The sequence below is a fragment of the Meriones unguiculatus genome, chromosome X, assembly GCF_030254825.1.
Source record: "Meriones unguiculatus strain TT.TT164.6M chromosome X, Bangor_MerUng_6.1, whole genome shotgun sequence".
NCBI lineage: Eukaryota > Metazoa > Chordata > Mammalia > Rodentia > Muridae > Meriones > Meriones unguiculatus.
Genome location: NC_083369.1, coordinates 59,145,153 through 59,166,050, shown reverse-complemented (window position 1 = coordinate 59,166,050; position 20,898 = coordinate 59,145,153). Strand labels below are relative to the sequence as shown.

At 40.0% G+C, this 20,898-nt stretch overlaps 1 protein-coding gene and 1 pseudogene across 7 annotated transcripts; one reads left to right on the top strand and one right to left on the bottom strand.

Moving 5' to 3' along the window:
* Window positions 1-1,647: 1,647 nt before the first annotated feature.
* On the bottom strand, window positions 1,648-6,794 carry Armcx2 (armadillo repeat containing X-linked 2). 7 transcript variants are annotated; one of them, XM_060375711.1, is made up of 5 exons: window positions 6,642-6,794; window positions 5,982-6,232; window positions 5,190-5,293; window positions 4,832-4,966; window positions 1,648-4,551 (listed from the first exon to the last, which is right to left on the bottom strand). In XM_060375711.1, the coding sequence occupies exon 5, from the start codon at window positions 4,433-4,435 to the stop codon at window positions 2,057-2,059; it is 2,379 nt and encodes a 792-aa protein (XP_060231694.1). In that variant the 5' UTR covers window positions 4,436-4,551; window positions 4,832-4,966; window positions 5,190-5,293; window positions 5,982-6,232; window positions 6,642-6,794; the 3' UTR covers window positions 1,648-2,056. The 7 variants fall into 7 exon arrangements, with proteins under 7 accessions (XP_060231694.1, XP_021516787.1, XP_021516788.1 ...); XM_021661112.2 differs by having other exon boundaries at window positions 4,832-4,897; XM_021661113.2 differs by having other exon boundaries at window positions 4,832-4,897; window positions 5,982-6,173; window positions 6,642-6,791.
* Window positions 6,795-20,157: 13,363 nt separating this feature from the next.
* On the top strand, window positions 20,158-20,655 carry LOC132649844 (peptidyl-prolyl cis-trans isomerase A-like; annotated as a pseudogene).
* The last annotated feature ends 243 nt before the right edge of the window (window positions 20,656-20,898 follow it).

Below are 20,898 nucleotides of genomic sequence, written 5' to 3'. Positions count from 1 at the left end.
TAACAGGGACTTTATTGAAACATTTACAAATAAAACTAGATTTTAAGAATTTGAGTACACCACTGTAAAAAAAAAATGCAACCACTACTAGTGTTGTTTGACATCATTGTCTTGATCCCTACTGTGACACTGGTAATATTCTCATTGCTTCTGTGCCAAATTGCCAACCCGATGAAAAGAGTAAATAACATGTTAGTAATTTTTTGAGACTTTTTTTTGACCACACATTTTCAGGAACCTGCAACATTCTGTGGGCTACACATTGAGAAATACTGATGTGCAGTATGATCCCAATTTTGCAAAAATATGTAGAAATATACATACTAAGTATATGAAAGAAGTTTCACCCAATTTCAATTGTATGAATCTTTTTAATGTTTCATAAACTCTTAAAAATCATGTCTTCTAATCTATGCACAGATCCCTTCTCAGTCTTTTGGCTACAATCAGGTTTAATGCTTGTATAGCAGTATATTAGTTATACATTTTTTTAGCTGAATTGACAAACACTATATTCCTGTGCACAGCGTCATATTCTAATACATGTACATATTATGGGATAGTTAAATTGTTACTTTATAAAATATATCACATTTATTTTTTGTTGTTAGAACAGTTAAAATCTTCTGTTATAGCCATTATTAAGTATATAACATGGTGATATTACCTCTAATTATCATGATGTGCAATACATCTTTCTGTCTTTCTCTGTGTGTGTGTGTGTGAGTGTGTGTGTGTGCATGTGCAAGGATGCATAAGCATGCTTTTGTGTACGCTTTTGTGCCTGTGCCTTATTACCACACCATTTCATCATTTACCATTTCAGGCTTGATATACTATAACTTTCAAATAAATGCTCTCATTTTATCTCTACCCTTAAGCCCATGTCAACTTCAATCTGTCTTGTACATTGCCGCCAGATTAATTTTATTTTTATGTGTGTGTTCATATGTGTAGTTACCAGAGGGTAAGGTACGCATCATTCTCAGAAATTCCTTTCTTCCTTTGATTCGGGGTCTCTCACTGGCCTGGAGCTCATCAATTAGGCTAGACTGGCTGGTGAGTGAGGCACAGGAATCCTCTTGTCCACTAACCCCCAGGGCCAGGTTTACAAGTGGACATTATCACATACAGCATTTTAAAGTGGGTTCTGAGGATCAATCCCAAGTCCTCTTACTTGTGAGGCAAAGGCTTTACCAGTTAATCTATCTCCCAGCCCTGTTTTTCCTTTTATATATGTATATTGTAAAATGTCCTGTTACTTCCTGAATGGCTATTTTGGAGCTGAGGGTTTAAGACCTTAAAAACAACAAACAAAACAAATTTCTTCACCCTAAATTATAATTTTTATCTTTTATTACTCCTCTTCCACAGGTTCCATTTTTCTGTTTTAGGGAAAATAGCTTCCTCCCTATCATAGGAACAGAATTCCTACCCCCATGTCTTTCTTCACACTTATCTATTCTAGGCCACTCTTCTATGGTGTCCTTCAGGCTCATCTTAAGTGCATCCTTCATTGATGTTCTGCTTCATCCTGCCAGATAACAAGTGTCTGACCCTAAGTATATGCCTAGGTCCTGTCAGTAGTCCATGTGTATTTATGTTTCTTATATTTGCAGCTAGACTTAATTCAAGCACAAGAACAACTTCTTGCCATTTACAACACACGCTTTATTGATGATGCACATATGAAGTCTTTGGTGACAAAATTCAAGTCAAAACAAGTAAGAGCAGAGTAGGCCATTCATGGACAGGATGGTTATCGATTCACATAGAGGACCCAACAAAAATATTACACCCAAGCAGCACAGTTCCAATCACAAAATCACAAATATGTCTTCAGTACGATAGCACTACAGGGGATTTGGTAATCAGAAAATGGTTCAGCTTAAAGCTGATGACTGTCACAGATAACATCACTCTGAATGATACATTATTCAAAACCAGCAGCTGAAAGGATTCCGTTAATATACATACAATTAGAAAAGCAATGTCTCATTTTTAATGCTTGCAACTGTAAAACCAAATAATCACACACCTTGAGGGCACAGATCAATCAGAACTTGTTCACCAGTTTTATAACTTTCACTTTCACCAAGAGGTCATGGTGATTTGCTAAGGCTCGAATTTTCTTAACACACACCCCAGATGTAGTACATAAGTAAAACAGAGATCCCTTGTTGAATTCTCTGTAGTTGAAGACTTCTGCTCTGAGGTTGTCAAAGATAATCTCAAAAAGAGTAAGAGCATTAATAAGAATTTCTGATTCCACATAAGAATTATAAAGGGAACTAAATGATGCCGGCACTTGGGTACCGAGAAGCTTTTTGAGCATGTCTGGATTTTCAGCAAAATTTGAAAGTATTTTCAAAATCTCAACCTTGATTTTTCCTCCCCCCTGAGATAACAACCGGAAAAAGTTTGCAATGGAATTGACAAGCAGGTGCTGGTAGTCATTAGTAATAGTCATGTTTGTTAAAAATTTTAACCCAACTACCTGTACTGCTGAGTTCAGGTTAGAAGCCATGATGTCATCCATCACTTTATTCATGTACACCTGTAGTCTGCCCTGGTTTTCATAATTTTCACTCAGGTTATTCATGGCCATTAAGGCTTTTTCCTTAATGTGGGGGTCAGTTTTGTTGATCATGTTTGCAATAATTGGGAGGCCTCCCAACTTTCGAATTGTTTCTTGATTACATGAGTAATTGGCATTGTTGCTCAGGGTGAGCAGGGCTACTTGCTGGATGAAGGGATCATCAGATTTTTGAAGCAAGGCTAGGACTTTCCTGAGATCTCGGACACCCAGAATCTCATCAATTTCATAAGGAAAGGGGCGCTTATGCATGGGAATGGTTCTCTTCCCCTTTCCTCTGGGCTGGACCTCAGGTTCAGAGTCCGAGTCTGACTCTGTATCAGTCCACCCAGATTCCCCTTCTTCAGACTCAGGAATCTCTGCTAGGAAAGCCTGTCCCCCATTAGCAGAGGCTGCAGCAGCTGCTGCAGCCCCATCACCAGGGCGGAAGCCCATCCCCAATTCATCCACTTCAACCTTGTTTTTCCTATTTTTGCCCTTGCCTCCATTCCGGTTCTTGTTTCCACCCTTGCCTCCACCTTTGGGTACAGCTCCAGTGGCTGACCCAGCCTTAGGTATAGCCCCTGTGTGAGCTCCAGGGGCTGCTTTCTTGCCAGCAGTGGTTGCTGCTGTCTTAGAGGACCCTGAAGTCCCAGAAAACATTGGCAGAGAGGCCTCATCCACTGTGGCAGATGTTGCTATTCTAGGAGACTCTGTGGATTCAGCAGGGGCTGCCACCCTAGGGACCTGCATGACCTCTGTAGTTGCTGCTCTCTGGGTAGATGCTGGTGCCCTAGCTAATGCTCCTGTCTTGGGAGTTGCTGCCCCCCTGGAAGGAACTGGTGTTCCAGAAGGAGTTGCTGTCCTGGGAGTCACTGTTGCCCCAGAAAACTGGACTGCCCTGGGAGGCACTACTACCCCAGGAGATTGGGTGGCCCCAGGATGCACTGCTGCCCCAGGAGACTGGACTGCTCTGGGAGGAACTGATGCCACAGGAGACTGCACTGACCTGGCAAGCACTCCTGGTCCCAGAGATGGGGGTGGAAGAGGAGGCACCACTGTCCCAGGAGACTGGGTTACCCTGGAAGGTGCTGCCGGCCCAGGGAAGTGGGCTGCCACAGGAATGTAAACTGCCCCAGGAGGCGCTACTACTGCCCAGGAAGGTGCTGCTGTCACAAGAGATTGGACTGCCATGGGAGGTGCTGCTGGTCCTGGAGACTGGACTGCCCAGGGAAGTGCTGCTGGTCCAGGAGGCATTATTGATGGGGAAGGTGCTGCTGGCCCAGGAGACGGGACTACCCCCAGAGGTACTGCTGGCCCAGGGTGTGCTGTTGCTGCAGAATTCTCTGTGGTGCTGGGAGCTTCCAGCAACTTGGGAGCCCCTACTATTTCTGGAGCCTCTGCTGCAATGGGAGCCTCTGCCACCTTGGGAGGAGGTGTATGTGCACAGGCAGCTGGAGTCACTGCTACTGTTTCCCTATTAGGCTCAGTCCCAGCCCCATTCGCCTCCTGGACTTTACTTTCTGCCCCATTCTGAACCTTAGGGCTGGGTGCAGCTGGCACCACTTCTTCAGCTACAGCTGTGTCAGAACTGGCTGCTTCTCCTTGAGCCTTGCTCATTGCCTCAACACTGACTGGGGTTGGGGGAGTGAATCCTGGCCCAAGGTCAATTGTAAACCCAGCTCTTAGCCCAGCTCTGGCCCTGGTTCCAGTACCCACAGAAGCCCGGTTTTTAGGCTTGGCAGGTCGCTTCTTCTTCTTCTGTTCTTTTCTCCTAGTATATCTGTAGACACAGTACCAAGCACTAGCCCCAATCACTATGCCAGCAGCTACACAGCCAGCATCCCGGGCACGGCTCATGGTACACCTGGAGTGATTCTCTGATCCAGGGTGTGGAACTGGCTTGCGTACCAGTCAAATCAAGGTTCTCAAGGTTAGGTTCGAAAGTTCTTCTGAGGCTGCAAGCTGAGCTGGACCTAGTAGGAGTAAATATTAGAAATGAGAGGTACAGGGTCTGGGCTCAATTTGTTTACTTAGAGGAGAGTCTGAGGTCGAACCTGTACTTGTTGATTTAGAGATTAGCTCCAGGTCATACCTTCAACTCTAGTTCATCTTCCCAGTGCCAGTACCTATAATTTATTTGTTCCCAAATGGGGAGGGGTCATATGCAAACCTGGCCCGAGAGTGGGAAATATGAGATTCACCTACAATACTCCCACCCCTATTCAAATGTTTAGGTAATGTTCATGTACATACCAGCTTCTTGGGATCAGGAGCAATTTCCAATGTGCTCACAGCTGCAGAGCCTATAAGTGGATGGATCTGTGGGTAGATAACAGGTGGTTTTGAGCCTTTAGTAGACAGAAGATTGGTTCTTCCCTGATTTGCATTCTGGTGAGCAAAAAAAAAAAAAAAATCCTCAGGAGTCCTCCTTTTCTCCCCCATCTATTAACATAAAAAGACAGATAACACATGCCCCCTTTCCTACACCGAAAAGGACCAGCCAGAACAAAGATATCTTAAAGAAAGAAAAGATGCGGGGGGAGGTATTCTGGTTCCATCCTCTGACCTCTGCCACACCAGAGGGTCAACATTTCTCACCCCAAACACTGACCTGCAAGATTTCAGAGGTCTTTCTTTTTCCTCTAGTTCCGCCAGAGCTTCGTGCTGAGGTCCAGCTGAAGGGCAGAAATACAGACTCCGGGACAGACTAAGAACCTGGTGGACATACCAGCATCCAGAACAAGAGTCCTAGTGTTAGCTTTCTCCTAACTGCACAGCACAATGTCAAAGAACTCCACCTTTCAATTCCTTTAATACTTCTTGCCTCTCCCATCCCATCAACGGCAATACGCCCCTCCCGCCCCCTCCACCCGCTCCGCATTTGCGCAGGCTCCTCAGGCCTCAGCGCCCCCTTTTATTTCGCCCCACCCCTGGCAGCCATTTTTCTGAGACAGCGCCACACCCCTTTTACTGCATCGCAGAGGAGGGGGCAAGGCGAGAGTGCTGAGAAAGCTGGTTAGGATGCAGCATGGGGGGATTCCTTCCAGAATTCTAGGGTTTCCTGTTTAAGCTCAGCCGTTCTTCATCCCCTCCCCCATCTTTCTGGCCTAGCACTAGCGCCACACCCCTTCTACTGCGTCGCAGCAGAGCAGGCAAGCCTAGAGAGCTCAGAAAGCTGGTTAGGATGCAGCATGGGGGATTCCTGCCAGAATTCTAGGGTTTCCTGTTTAAGCTCAGCCGTTCTTCATCCCCTCCCCCATCTTTCTGGCCTAGCACTAGCCAGCAGAAAAAGGGCCGCTAGGCCCGCCTCCTCAGTTTCAGGGTCTTGGTTTCTCCGCTCTGGGCTCCACCTCCTACCCCCATCTCAAATCCCCAGCAACCACCATTTATTTAGCCTGCGTACCCGAATTCCTTTTTCAGAGCTGAAAAGACCAGGATGAAGGGCTGTGTGGGCCGCAGGTGTCTGGAAAGCAGCCTGGCAGTTAGCATGGCGGTTTAATACCAGATTCTCTCACGGTCCCCGAGCCTGTGAAGCCCATACAGCGCCAAATCCGCCATCTCTCCTACATAAGCTGGCACACCCATTTCCTAGGCCCTAGAAGGACAGGGGGCTGGTCGGGGAGGGGAGGGAGCAGGGTTGTGGCAGCAAGGTGTCTGAAAAGGGAGGGTGTTAGTGAAAAATAGCGATTTCAAGCCCCTCTGGCCTCCCGATCCCAACCTTCTTGCTGGGCTTGTATGGGATGCCAAGTTTTTTTGTTTGTTTGTTTGTTGTTTGTTTTGTTTTTTTCTCTTGCATCCTCTCAAAACAGCAAATAGGGAGCTGAGCCTGCGTGTCAAAACAAAACCGCAAAACAGCTGAGAGAGAAGTTAGCAGTTTCTTCTATACATCTGATAGTCTTTTCATTCCACTCTTCCCGCGGCCCACCAAAATCCACTGCGCCTGTGATCCCGGGTCTGGAAAACCCCGGCCCTCGGAGCATGCAGAGGCTCCTGTGGCCTTGACATTAAATATCCCTAGGCTATTTGTATCCCCCAGGTCCACAGGATGTTCAATCTTACCCACCTTGCCAGTTCTGAGGGAATTTTCTTCTTCTCGCCTGCAGTGCGCAGCTTGTTACCCGGAGGAAGATGGCAGGGATGGCCGGCAAGGCTTTAAGTACCTTTGCCCAAATCAGCTCTTGGTCACGTGAGGGCCTCATCACCAGTAAGCTCGTGTCCCTGAATTCCACTCCCACCAAGAGCTAGAGGCCCCTCCTTTATCTCCACTCCTACCTCATCCCACTACACCAGGTCCTGTCAATCATCATCCTGTGGAGGAGCAGCTTCTAGGAGAATTGTCGACTTTTTCTTACTTTTTTCTTTTCTTGTGGAGCTATCTCAACCCCTCCACCCTTTACGTGCCTTCCCAGGTTACTCCATTCTCCATCTTCCAGTTCCTACCTAGGGATGAGCATTTCTTTTGCAGTTGAGTTTCTGATCCTGTAAAGATAAGGGACAAATATTAAAGAGGAGGCAAGAATTGGACGTGAGATCTGTTCTTCTGGAAGACTGTTTTAAAAGCTATCGCCGCAGCTTTATTTTTATGGGAAGAAGATACAATAAAACAAGTTCTCAGTGTGGGAAACTGTAGCAAAAATGGACAGAAACCTTTTTTTAAAAAAAACAAAGATTTCTCTCTTACGTTAATTTTGGTTAATTGTTATCACATAGAAAATGAGTTCTATTGGACACATGGGAACTAGATTTCAAAGCATGCTAAGTAAATTTAAGAATCTAAAAATGTATTTTATTGATAATATAAACATATTTCGATATGATCTGTGGTTTGATCAGTAAAGATGCATTCAGTGGGCCTATCTTATTTATTTTGGATAAATAATATCCCATTTTTCTTCTGGGATAGGTTTTAAGTTGAATTAATAAGTGATCTTTTTTCCTGTTAACATTATCATGCTGTGGCTTACTGCTTTGTGAATCTCCTGTAATTTCATGGATATAACCATAATAATTTTGAACAATTGTCCCTGGGTTAGATTCCAGTTTAGTGATTCATCTTTAGGTGAAAAGAAGAGTTTCAAGGCTAAGAAAAGGAATTGTGTGAAGGGGGTAGGATGGTAAAAGCCCCCTTGCTCTGTTGTCCTACTGCTCCCTCCCACACCCCTGATGCTTTAATGATTTCCTGCATGTAGACAGCTAACTTTGTTGCTTACTCCCAAGATATACATGGACAGGTCGTCAAAGTGGTGGCATGGATGAATATAGCTACTTGCCTTTCCTCTTTTAGGGGTAACTCAGTCATGCATGGAATGATGTGCTTTTTCCATCTTCCTCTGGAGCTGAATATTTCAATAAAGAAAGAAGTGATTGCTGGGGGAAGCTGTTGTTAGATTGGCTTGATGTATATTGTTTTACACAGTGTCCTGGTGAATGTTATCCTTAATATTCCATGTGCTACTATTACCTGGTCTGACAGTTACAGCCTGGTGGTCCCCTCACCTCTGGCCACCTTAACTCCAAAGCCACCAGTAGAATCCTAGGTTTGCTGTAAAGTAACCGCCACTCTTTATCTGCTTTGGTGCTCCCTTAGCCAAGTATCTGTCCAGATCTAAACTGCAGCATCCAGTGGCCACACTGATTAACTTTGGCTAGGTATTGGTACTTAGCTAACTGTGTGTTCTGTCTGAAATTTTATTCATCCTAAAGGTTTTATTTTTGATTGTGTATGGGTCTAAATAGATTTTAGGAGGTGGGATTAGAGGTCTCTGACCCCAACAGTTTTTCAAGGGGTTTGTGATCCATCTCTCAGATATCAAGAGCTAATAGAATAGCCTAAAGAGATTGTGTTTTGTGTATCAGTCAAGATTAAGAACCTTCTTTGTCTAGTAATAAATATTACTAGGCATGTTTGAAGCTTTGATTCAACCTCCCAGAGTGAAAGGAAAATTAAATCAAAGCAATAAGAAAATATGTAAAGTGTGTACAAAGAAAACCTTGTAGCTTTTCTAGTCTCAGTTACTGCTAACAGTTTCTGATTTTCTTTTAAAGGTCATCTTAGTAGGTAGATTTATGCTTACTGGTCAAGTTCCAAATGAAACAAAATCATAAGGGAAATAGGCATTGGTCTTTATATTGTAAATCTACAAAGTCTTATGGAATGTTATCTTAAAAATCAAGATTGCCTTCCTAGAATCAAGTCCTGTGAGTTTCTGTCCATTTTTATGTTATGTTTTATGTTTTCACAATTTTCCTCAGCTATCTAGTTCAGAATACTTGCTGATTTTTCTAATGTTTTAGTCATTTTGTGGTAAAAACACCGTTTCTTTTCAAAATTGCTTATTACATTTATGTCATGTGTATATGCATACCTGTGTGTGTACACCATAGGTATTTAAGGTGCCGGTGGAGACCATAAAAAAGGGTTTGAATTGCTTGGAGCTGGAGTTACTAGCAGTTGTGAATTATTGTTTTGTGGGTGTTGGTTCTCTGCAAGAGCAGCAAACACTGTTAATCCCTGAGCCATTTCTCCAGCCCAACCAGTATTTCATTCTTGAATTTCAGGTTCTGATGGGAAACAACATTAAGAGAAAATATTCTACTATTGCATATTTATTTTCTGCTCTCAAGTTTTTAGATATCTTCCTACCTCTGCCTCCCATGTGCTATGATTACAGGCATGCATCACCAGTCTCGGATAAGTTTTTCATATAGTTCCAATAGTTCTTAGGTGACATTTTTGGTTTGTGTAGGTTTATACTATATACTAAATACCATTTTTCTATAAACATGTTCTCATTTTCTCTTTTCTTTTTTTTTCAGATTTTATTTTATTTTTTTATTGTTACCAAGACAGGGATAATTTTAAACAGGAAAAAGATGCCGTGATTTTCAAATATATGAATGTCTGAGTATACATTTTTATTTTTCAAAAATATTATGTTTTATGAATTCCAAATGTTCAACCAAAATATTTGATTGAAAATATAATTTCTACCAGGAGACATTCTGGACAAGCACCCTTAATTATAAAAAGGCAAGATTTGTTTTTGTTTTTTAAGTAGCAATACACAGAAAAAAACAGAGGGAAAAAAGATTTAATGTTAATACAATACAACTAAATGCTACTAAATACCTACTTGTACAACCTTTGGAAAAGTTTATTAAAAATAGGAAAGCAAAAATAGAACTGACTTTCACGTATTAAGAAGGGTAAAAAATTGCTGAGTAGTATTGCATTATGTAAATGTACCACAAATTCTGTATCCATTCCTCTATTGAGGGACATCTTGGTTGTTTCCAGGTTCTGGCTATTATGAATAAAGCTGCTACAAACATGGTTGAACAAATGTCTTTGTTGTGTACTTGAGCATATTTTGGTTATATGCCTAGGAGTGGTATAGCTGGATCTAGAGGAAGCACTGTTCCCAATTGTCTGAGAATCACCAGATTGTTTTCCAAAGTGGTTGTACAAGTTTGTATTCCCACCAGCAATGGAGGAGGGTTCCCCTTTCTCTACAACCTCTCCAGCATGTGTTGTCACTTGAGTTTTTATATAGCCACTCTGATAGGCGTAAGGTGAAATCTCAGGGTTGTTTTGATTTGCATTTCCCTGATGGCTAAGGACGTTGAGCAATTCTTTAAGTGTTTCTCTGCCATTCTATATTCCTCTACAGAGGATTTTCTCTCTTTAGCTCTGTACCTCATTTTTTTAATTGGATTACTTGATTTGTTGTTTTTTAACTTCTTGAGTTCTTTATATATTCTGGATATCAGCCCTTTGTCAGATATGACATTGTTGAAGATCCTTTCCCAGTCTGTAGGCTGTCGTTTTGTTCTGACAACAGTGTCTTTTGCTTTACAGAAGCCCTGAGGGAGGAGCAGCCTTTCCAGGACACAGAGGAGAACATTGCAGCCAGTCCTGATGAGACCTGATAAGCTAGGGTTGGATGGAAGGGGAGGAAGACCTCCCCTATCAGTAGACTTGGAGAGGGACATGGGAGGAGATGAGGGAAGGAGGGTGGGATTGGGAGGGGATGAGGAGGGGACTACAGCTGGGATGCAAAACGAATATAATGTAATTAATATAAAAAAGTAAAAATTTAATTAAAAATTATTTCTGTCAAACAAAAAAAATTAAAAAAATGATTTTCTAAACCTGAGTTTCTGTTAGTTGATACTTTCATCCCATTTTAGAAACAAAATGCCAACATAATCCAAATTTATGTATGCAAAATCCAAAATACTATGAAAACTAAAGATATTTATAATTTGGTCATTTCTTCCTTTCTAATACTCATGATTCCTTCTTATTGTTTATTTATTTATTTACTTATTCATTCATTCATTCATTTATTCATTTATTTATTTAGTTCTTTTGACCAGGACCTCTCTGAGAGCTTCCTCATTTTTTCTCTTTTGTTTTAACCTGTATTGCAACTAGTGTTATATCTGATATAATCTGTCTTTTTTCAAAGTTATTTTAACGTATGTTTACTAGTATCACTCAAAAATTAATATTCAGAAATATTACCAATGAGCAAAAGCAACTTGTAAGATCCATTATCCTGGTTGCCCACAGGGGAGTGATAAATCTGCCAGGTCAGAGAGCCTCATGTAATCTTTATCAGGTTAAGGAAATTTTGTTTTATATATAATTTAATTTAACCAAAAATGAATCATGAATTACATATAATTCTTTACTACATAAATGAAGTTTTCCCCCTTGTTATTTTTAATAGTTTGAGATTTTAAGACTGACTGGCTTAATTTATAAAGTGTTACTCTAGGCTTATAACTCAGTGGTAGAGTGCTTACCTGCTAACAGGAGGCCCTACGTTCAGTCCCCAAACTCAAATGCTTTGATTGTTAAGATTTCTTCTTTTCTATTAATTTGCTGTTTTTGAGAATTATGAAAATAGACCAGTCATTGTTGTCACTTTCATTGCCTGCCAGTATAGTTTGAATACTTCTAGACATTTAACACTTCTGTAAACTCCAAGCTGCCTTCCTATGTTATTTAAAATAAATACAAATATCTTCACTACAACTGACAAGACTCTACTATAGTCAACCTTCTTACATACACTTTTGTCTCATCTTTCCTTTCTCTAATTATCCTTCTTTTATATGCCTGGGTCAAATGACCACATACCCTTCACAGAGCCTTTATATTTATTTGCCTTTCTGCTTGAGATTCTCTCCATCTACATATCACCATATATACCTCATAACATTATGTTTTTATCAAAGGTGAACTTTAAAGGGCTATGAGTGTAGCTCAGTGGTAGAGTACTTAAATAGTATATGCAAGACCCTGGGTTCAAGCCCTAGCTCATCACAAAAAGGTGAACTATATATGTATATATATATATATGGTTAATGTATATTGTAGAGAATAATTTATTTCACTATAATATTTTCATATATGCATGTGATATACTTAAATCATAGCTGCATGCCACTCACCCTCTTTTATTCTCATTATATCCTTCTTTACTATTAGTCTTCTTTCTCCTTTCAGGGTTTTTCTTTGTAGGTTCCAGACTTTCAAGGAAGCATGCAGTAGCTATCTTTCTGAGACTGCCTTATTCTGGTTAACATAAAGAGTTTCAGTTCTATCAATTTTATTTCTATTTTGGTAACCAGAGACTCCTGGTTCTACCCATTTAGGGACATAATTTCTTCTTTATTACACACACACACACACCACATTTTCAAAGCTCAACTTTCTAGTGAGTCTTTTCCTGGTCAGTTTGTACCTCAGAAATAAAGCCGTCTTTTTCAATTATCAGAGAAAAGCTTAATTTTTGCCGTGTGTGCAGAGTATAAAGACCAAGAATGGTACACTGTCTTGCAGTGGAGGTTAAAAAACATGGAGGATTGTATATGTCACTCTTTGCTTTGCTAATAGGGCCAGGGAAAAATTAGGACCTGAATTCACTTGAGATATGGTCTCATAATCAGTAGATCATATACTGAAGTCATTTTGTTTTGCTGCTGTTGTTTTTGTTCTTTGATAATTTCATTTATTGTGTTTAGATCATACTTACACCTTCTCTCAACTCCAGATTCTTCATTCTCTTCCCTATACATTCAACCTGCTGTGTTAAAAAAAAAAAAAACATTTAGTCCAATTTGTGCTGCCCATATATTTTTGTATATCCAGTTCACATTGGAATATGCTCAATTTACCAGGGTTTACATTCTTAAAACTGATCTCCCAGAAGCTATCAGTTACCAATAGCTCCTAAGCTAAGAGTGGAACTTTATTTACACCTGCTCTTCATGGGAAGGGTCTTCTGGCTTGAGATTTTTTTTAGGCCTTATGCACGCTGTCATGGCCATTGTGAGTTCTTATGTGCAACATGCTCTGTTGTATCCAGAAAGCATTATTCCTTGTAGTCATCCACCACTTCTGGACTAACAGGTAGAGATTCTTTTTTGTTTGTTTTGTTTTTCAAGACAAGGTTTCTCTGTGTAGCCTTGGCCATCTTGGACCTGCTTTGTAGACCAGACTGGACTTGAACTCACAGAGATCCACCTGCCTCTGCCTCCCCAAGTGCTGGGGTTACAGGCATGTGCCACAGTGCCTAACTCAAATAGAGGTTCTTTTTAAAATTTATTTATATATTCACATTATATTTCAATCTTAACCCCCTCCCTCCTTTCCTCTCAGTCCCCCTTCCCACCCCCTCCCCCTATTCTCCCTCCCCTTCTTCTCAGAAAAGGGGACTCCCCCTCCTCAGCCCACCCCAGCACATCAAGTCGCATCATTGACTGACCATGTCCTCATCTACTGAGACAAGGCAGCCCCACTAGGGGGGAGTGATCAAAAGCACGCAATAGAGTCCATGCAATACACAGCACTTGGTCAACTCATTAGGGGACCCACAGGAAGATTAATCTTCCCATTGGCTACACATGTGTAGGGGGCCCAGGTCCAGTCCATGCATGCTCTTTGGTTGGTGCTTCCATCTCTGCAAGCTCCCATGGTCTAGGTTAGTTGACCGGATAGAGATTCTTAATCAGGCAACAATTCTATTCTTTTAGGGGCTATATGACTGTGGCCCAGGAGGGAACAAGAAGAAAAAGGAAACTCATCATGATTGATCCCTGAAGGTTGATGTGAGGGTAAGCACTGATTGGAGGCTAATGACATGGTGGTGGAAGGCAGTAGCACAAATTGTAAAGTTTGGAGTGCTTCATTCTTTCCCATTGGGGTTCATGGCAACTTAACCTCTTTCTCATTTCATTCATGCTTTCTAAAAGACAAGGTGTCAGCAACAGCAGAAATGGTTTGTGACTTAAGAAAGTAGAATGGAGGAAGATGTTTTCAGGGAGCAGTTTCAGCCAACTGGGGTGTAATGTAACTGTAACTGGGTTACATTCAGCCAACATACATAGGGGTATGGTTTCACTATTTGCAGCTAGAATGTCCATCAGTAAGTGTCTATAAGCTTTTTAATGTGCTATTAGCCATCTTTTCCCCTCCCACTGGTATAGAAGAAATAGGGAGTCTGGGAGTCTGGGAGCCTGGGAGCCTGGGAGCCTGGGAGCCTGGGAGCCTGCTTGGGATCCAGGTTGCCAAGTGTATCATACGGCCATCACGGCCATCAGCATTGAGTTTCTACTATTTTCTGGGTCGTAGAAGAGCAGGACAAATGTCTCATCTGCTCAAGGGACTCTCCTTGGTTTCATGTGTGTTTGTGTGTGTGTGTGTGTGCACGCGCACGCACGCGTGTGTTTATAGAAGCATTTTTGTTTTAACATGAGGAAAACCTCTCTCCCCCCATTATTTGTAATGGACTTATGTTTTCAAGAAACAAACTTGGTGAAGTACTGCAATAAACTCTGTGAGTCAAGAAAACAGAGTTGACGTGACTGAGAAAAAGGAAGCTGGAGAACATATACAGAAATGGAACAAATTGGTTTCTGGTGTGTTAAGTAGGACTCCCCAGAAGTAAAATCTGAGATGAGGATTCTTGTGAAAATGATTAACTGAAAGAGCACTCTTAAGTGAAATGTATATGGAAATAAAATCATAAGACAGGGGAAGAAGCTAGATGCAAACATAGTTCTGCTAGAGTCTAGACTTAGTCTGAGACCAAGGAAACTCTGAAGTACGCAAGACACAAAGGAACTGATCCATCTTGTGATAAGGATGCTAAGCTTCATTAGCCACTGAGAAGGACAGTATATGTGGATAGTGTCAGCTGAGAGGAGAGGGGTTTTGAATTCACGAAGTGGCTCTGACAAATATTCAAATATGAATCTTTAGTAGCCAACACTCGTAGGAGCTGGCAGATAAATGCATCCACCTAGTAAGTGAAATCTGAAAGGTAATCAGTAACATCTACTTTACATTCTATTGTTGGCCTGTCTTCACTCTTGCAATAAAAGTGGGCTTCCTTTCCATGTACCTCCACTTCCAGAAGATTCAATTTCAGCTTTACTATCTTTGATGTCTTTTTTGTGTATGCAGTCTGTCAGGATATGACCAGCTTATCCACAAATAAAGGGAAAGAGGAAACGGCTTGAGCTTGAGTAATCTTCTAATTGCCTCATAAGTAGTTCCCTCCAGAGGCTAGCTTTCCTTCTTTAATGGAGAATTGACTCATCCCCTCACTGTATGAATTTTCGATGGGGACTATCTATGCAACTTTACACCTAGTGAACCTTGTCTATTGCATGTAATGAGATTAGGCACTAACACAGAAGTTGAAGAAAATTTAGGCATAAGATACATGACTCTGACACATTTAGAACAGGTTTTGTAAAGGTTAAAACTGCACCATACGTCTTTCATTTGTACATGGAAGGGTAATGGAAGGGCACTGAGACATAGGGTCCCAGCTACATTAATGGCTTTCTATAGATCTAACATCCACGTGGTAGTCCTGAATTCTAGGGAGTAAAGATAATACTTTAGAGAATTTAAACTTTGAATCTCCATATTGTTAACATAAAACAAAACCAGCTTTCTTTCTTCCTGTGGGTTCCTTGCTCTTGAAGTGTCGTTAAGTTTTACAAGCCAGAACACCAGGAAAGCATTGTTCCACACTGCAAAATCATTTCAAACTTTGTTCTGCTTTTGCTGTAGGCGAGGGGAACAGAGATCTGTGTTAATGTTGCAATTGCTTGATTTAGGCTCCAATCTCCCTGACACATCTCACAGCTGTCCTGTCTGAGGCTTGTTATGTCTCTGAGACATTGTTGAAGTAGGGAACAGGTATTTCCTTGTTTACTAGAGCCATTCCTGTTTCTTTTCAACCCTTTTGTCTAAAAGAGTCATTTTTTTTTCTGAGTATGGAGAAATTCCCATCTCTTGAAATACAAGAGATTTTGTTCAACCTCACAGATGAAATTAGAAAACTATAAATAAGTTAGTCAAGACTTTATAGAAAATGATGGACAATTTTATAAATCATTTTATTCATTTTAAAGGATAGATCCAGTTAAAGTAATCAAATGTTGAGAAATTGTACTGTAGTCCAATTTATTCCTCACTCCCCTTCCACTCTAGTTTCATTTTTAATTTAAAGTAATACCTCCTAGTGTTTCCAGATAATTAAATAGTATAGGATAATATAGGATTCAATATGAGAATCTATAAAATAAGCCTACAAAACAAGGGTTCTCAAGTCCTAGGTAATGCCCTATTTCTCTTCAGTAGCAGAATTTCTCACACAACCATATTTTTACTATTCAATTTAGATACAATGTGGTTGATCAATTAGAAAATCTGATTTGCAAATTACAAAGAGTGCCGGTAACATACTATCCAATTCAGGAAAAATTGTCACTTGTATTTAAGAAAAACCTCTGAATAACACGGTATAAATCAGGGACTTTTAAGCTTAGTTTATTTCAACAGTGGGTGACAAAGGTGATTAAAATTCATAAGAATGTATAGGATGCTTTGTGCTGGTGCCATCACTGTTTGTGATAAAGAAAAGCCATTATTTCTGTGCACATATTCCATGTAATGAAATCCTGAATTTGTTCACTAAGGTCAACATTTATTGCTATGTAGTTATAGGTTAAAAATATTTATTATTTGAATTCTTACAGCTAATCATTAGTTTGATTATAGCTGGTGTCTATTAGTTTAATTTTCAAAATTAACTCACTATTAAACATTTTTTATATATTGAAGTTCTTATTATCCTGTAAGTGAAATAATTATTTCTTGCATGGAAGCAATGAAAATTTTCATTCTAAATGTTAATATTAAACATGTAGAGCCAATATTAATGAAACAATTAATTATAAGTGTAATTACTAACTGGGCACGGTGGTGCATGCTTGTAATCCCAGAACTCAGGAGGTATTTGTATGAGTTTGATGCTAGACTGTCCTACAAAGTGAGTCCATGACAGCCAAGGCTACATAGAAAATCCCTGTCTTGAAAAAACCAAACCAAACCAAACCAAACTAAACCAAACCAAACAAAAACAAAAACAACAAATAAAACAAAACACACAAAAAGAATGTAATTAGTAGTGTAGGTTTTTGATGCTAACCATGAACTAGTTAATTATGTGTGCAGTTCCCCCACACAAAATTTCATTTACCAAATTTTGGATTATGCCTACTCTGAAATTTATGAAATGTAGACTAGAACAGTCGGTGGATATACTGTACCCTTTCCTAGAGAAGCTTCAACATCTTCTGGTCCATAGTGCCTGGGTGTGCTCCACACTGCAATATTTTGGAATATGTGAGTTTCTAGATCAGTGGTTCCTAAGAGGTGTTTTGAATGGTTATGTACTGTCAAAACAAAGCACTCATACTATGTGTAATGTATAAATATTTATCTCTATATATAACAAACACATAGTAATATATTACATACATTTTTTTTAAACATTATAGTTGATCACTTGCAAAGGTAAGGCAAAGGAAAAGCAATTTATTCTTCTGTTGAGGCTGGTACGCCTCACTTGCAAGTTCCTTGTTTCAAATAAGATAGGTACAGAGAATTAGCCTGGCTTGGGAACAAGAGATACAGGAATTGGTCCACTTTAGAAAAAACAAAGTAAGGCTTGGAGTGGTGACAAATGCCTGTGATTCCAGAACATGGGAAATAGAGCTAGGAGAGAGGCAACTTCAAGGACAACTTGTGTTACACAGAGCGAGATTATCAGAAAAAAAAGGAAGGATAAAAATTAATGTGAAATTTAGAAAAGTACATGTATTATATAAACTTATTTTTATACATTATATTATATATGCATACACATATTGATATATGTATCTATATATGAATTTAAAAGTTTTGGAATAACCAACTACTAAAGAAGTACCAGACTTTTACAGGAAAAAAGAATGTCCTGAGACTGGGGAGGTGGCATGGGGGATAAGAACACTTGCTCTTCAAGCATGAGGCTCTGCACTTGAGTCCATAGTGCCCATGTAAAGAGCCAGGCATGCCTGTGCACTTGTGTAAGTCTGGGAGGGCAGTGATAGACAGATCCCAAGGACCTACTGGCTAGCCTCGCCTAAACAGAACATGTCTCAAGGCAGAGAGCAGTAGAGGAAGACACTCGAAATCCTGTCTGGTCTCTGCATGTGCACACTCTCACACTCATGCACATATCAGAGAGAGAGAGAAAAAAAAAGAGAGAGACTTTATATTAATGAGAATGTTGTTTTACTAGACTGTGAAATCAAATTATGAAATTTATCACAACTGTTATGATTCCACATGAACTGTCTCCCAAAAGGCTACTGTATCTTCGTTGCCAGCTGTTGATCGTTTTTGGAAGTGATTAGATAGTGAAGACCCTGACTTCCTTAATGTGTTATTAGCTCGTTGATGAATTCACAATTTGATGATTAATTACTTATCACTTCACCTAAACTAATAGGGATTATATAATACATATACATTAAAAAATAAAAACATATTAAAACAGATTTTATTCCCAGCAGCATCTCCAACACTTAGAAAATCAAATCTGGGGCTGATGATATGTTTAATGGAAACTTGCTTTATTAGCACATGGGAAGTTCTGAGTTTGATCTCTTGCAACTGAAAAAAAAAAAAAAAAAACAAAATAATGAACAATGCCACCTTAGCCAGTCATTTAAAACAAGAAACACTTTTACCTGAGTACCTATTATAATGCAAAATGGAAGAGAGGTTAGGCATAAAAATAGACAAAAGGCTCCTAAAAGATATGACTACCAAAAATTAAAAGTAAAAATTGGAAAAAAAATCAGTTAGCATGGGGATGTTGATTATGTTAACACAACCCAGACCTGATGGATGTGGGTATCAATAATGAGCAAGAATAAAGCATACTTTGGAAATAAAGAAATGTCTGTAGTTAAGACAAAGGCTTCTATCTGCATCTATCAATAGATTATGTAATCATCCTGTTACTTAAACTGATGAAACAGATCATTTGCCTATAGTTTTGAATTGAAAGAAATTTAACTTTGGAAGTTAGTAGCTTTGGTGAGGTAAGTCTGGATACGGACACACATGTTCAAAATAAAGCTTCTCTTTAAAGGATAAACATTTAAAAGCATGTCACAATGTATATGAATAGTAGACTGTAAGACACAGTGAACCCTCTGTCTATTCAGGCATGAAATGACTGCAGCACACCAACACAAACTATAGAGTAAAGGTTGAATGGGTCTAGCTGATGAAAATGCATAAAAGGTATGTTCTAGGTCTGTGGTTTTTAACCTTCCCAATGCTGTGACTATTTAATACAGTTCCTTGTGTTGTAGTGACCCCTCAAAATTATTTCATTGTTATTTCATAGATGTAAATTTCCATTGTTATGAATCGTGATGTAAATAGCTGATAGGCAGGAGCTCTCAAAGAGGTGTGACCCACAGGTTGAGAATCACTGTTCTAGTTAGAAGTGAAACATACAAAAGCTAGACAGTTAGAAGGAATGGGAATTTAGAATAATTCAGTATGGCCAAAGCAATGAAGGTGAAGTAGACACAGTCAGTGACATGTAAGGCCCTATTTGGCAAGCTTAGGTTATTTGGACTGTATTACAGTGCAGTGGGAAGCCGACTATTGAGACATTTTAAGTTAGAGGTGAAAGAACTCAGAACTTAGGAAGATTTCTTTGCCTGCCAAGTATATTGGCTGTCCCCATCAGCATTTGACAACACAAAAGACTACTCAGATTTCAGAAATGAGATGGCTTGAACAAGGGAGGCAAACTGGTATCCAAAAGGACTGTTCTGTCAAAAAAACATTTTTCAGAAGTTTTATCCATCAATTTATTTATTTAATGTGTGTGTGGGCTTGCGTGCATGGATGCTACTGCACACAAATGAGCATATAAAGACTGGAAAAAAATTTTCAAGAGTAGATTCTCCCCTTATGCCATGTGATCATTGTGAGGCTCAGCAGCAGGAAGTACCTTCATCTGCTGAGCAACTTGCTGGCCCCAAGAACCATTTTGAGGATAAATGGAGGATGATGTCTCACCCATTTGGTCTGTTGCAACAAAGTCAGTTAGACTGAGTAGTTTGAGAAATGCAATTGTAAAGACTACTGGTTCCAGCTTTGGAGATGCCAGTGTCCCCTGTCACCACTTCCTGCAGCCATGGTCAACCACACTGTGTTCTTCAACATCTTGGTGATGGTGAGCCCTTGGGCCACATCATTCTCCTTCGAACTGTTTTCAGACAAAGTTTCAAAGACAGTAGAAAACTTTCATGCTCTGAGCACTGGAGAAAAGGATTTGAATATAAGGGTTCCTCCTTTCACAGAATTATTCCAGGATTCATGTGGCAGGGTGGTGAATTCACATGCCATAATGAAACTTGTGGCAGGTTCATCTATAGGGAAAAATTTGAGGCTGAAAACTTCATCCTGGAACATACAGGTCCTGACATCTTGTATACGGCAAATGCTGGACCAAACATAAATGGTTCCTAGTTATTTTATCTGCACTGCCAAGACTGAGTGGCTGGATGCCAAGCATGTAGTCTTCAGGAAGTTGAAAGAAGGCATGGACATGGTGGAAGCTCTGGAGCATTTTGGGTCCAGGAATGGCAAGACCAGCAAGAAGATCACAATTTCTGACTGCATACAACTCTAATTCTTTTGACTTGCTGCCATCTTACCCACCAGACCATTCCTTCTGTAGCTCAAGGGAGCAGACTTATCCTATCTGCTCGCAGTACCCTGTAACTTCTGCTTTCATTGAAGTTCTCTGGGCTCCATATTTTCCTCATTCCCCTCCAAGTCTAGCTAGATTGCAGAGTTAAGTTTATGATTATGAATAAAAAGTAAATAAATAAATAAATAAATAAATAAATAAAAGACTACAGGTTCCAGATCA

Coding starts and splice junctions, on each gene's coding strand:
- Armcx2 (XM_060375711.1), bottom strand. CDS start 4,435: ATGAGCCGTGCCCGGGATGCTGGCTGTGTAGCTGCTGGCATAGTGATT.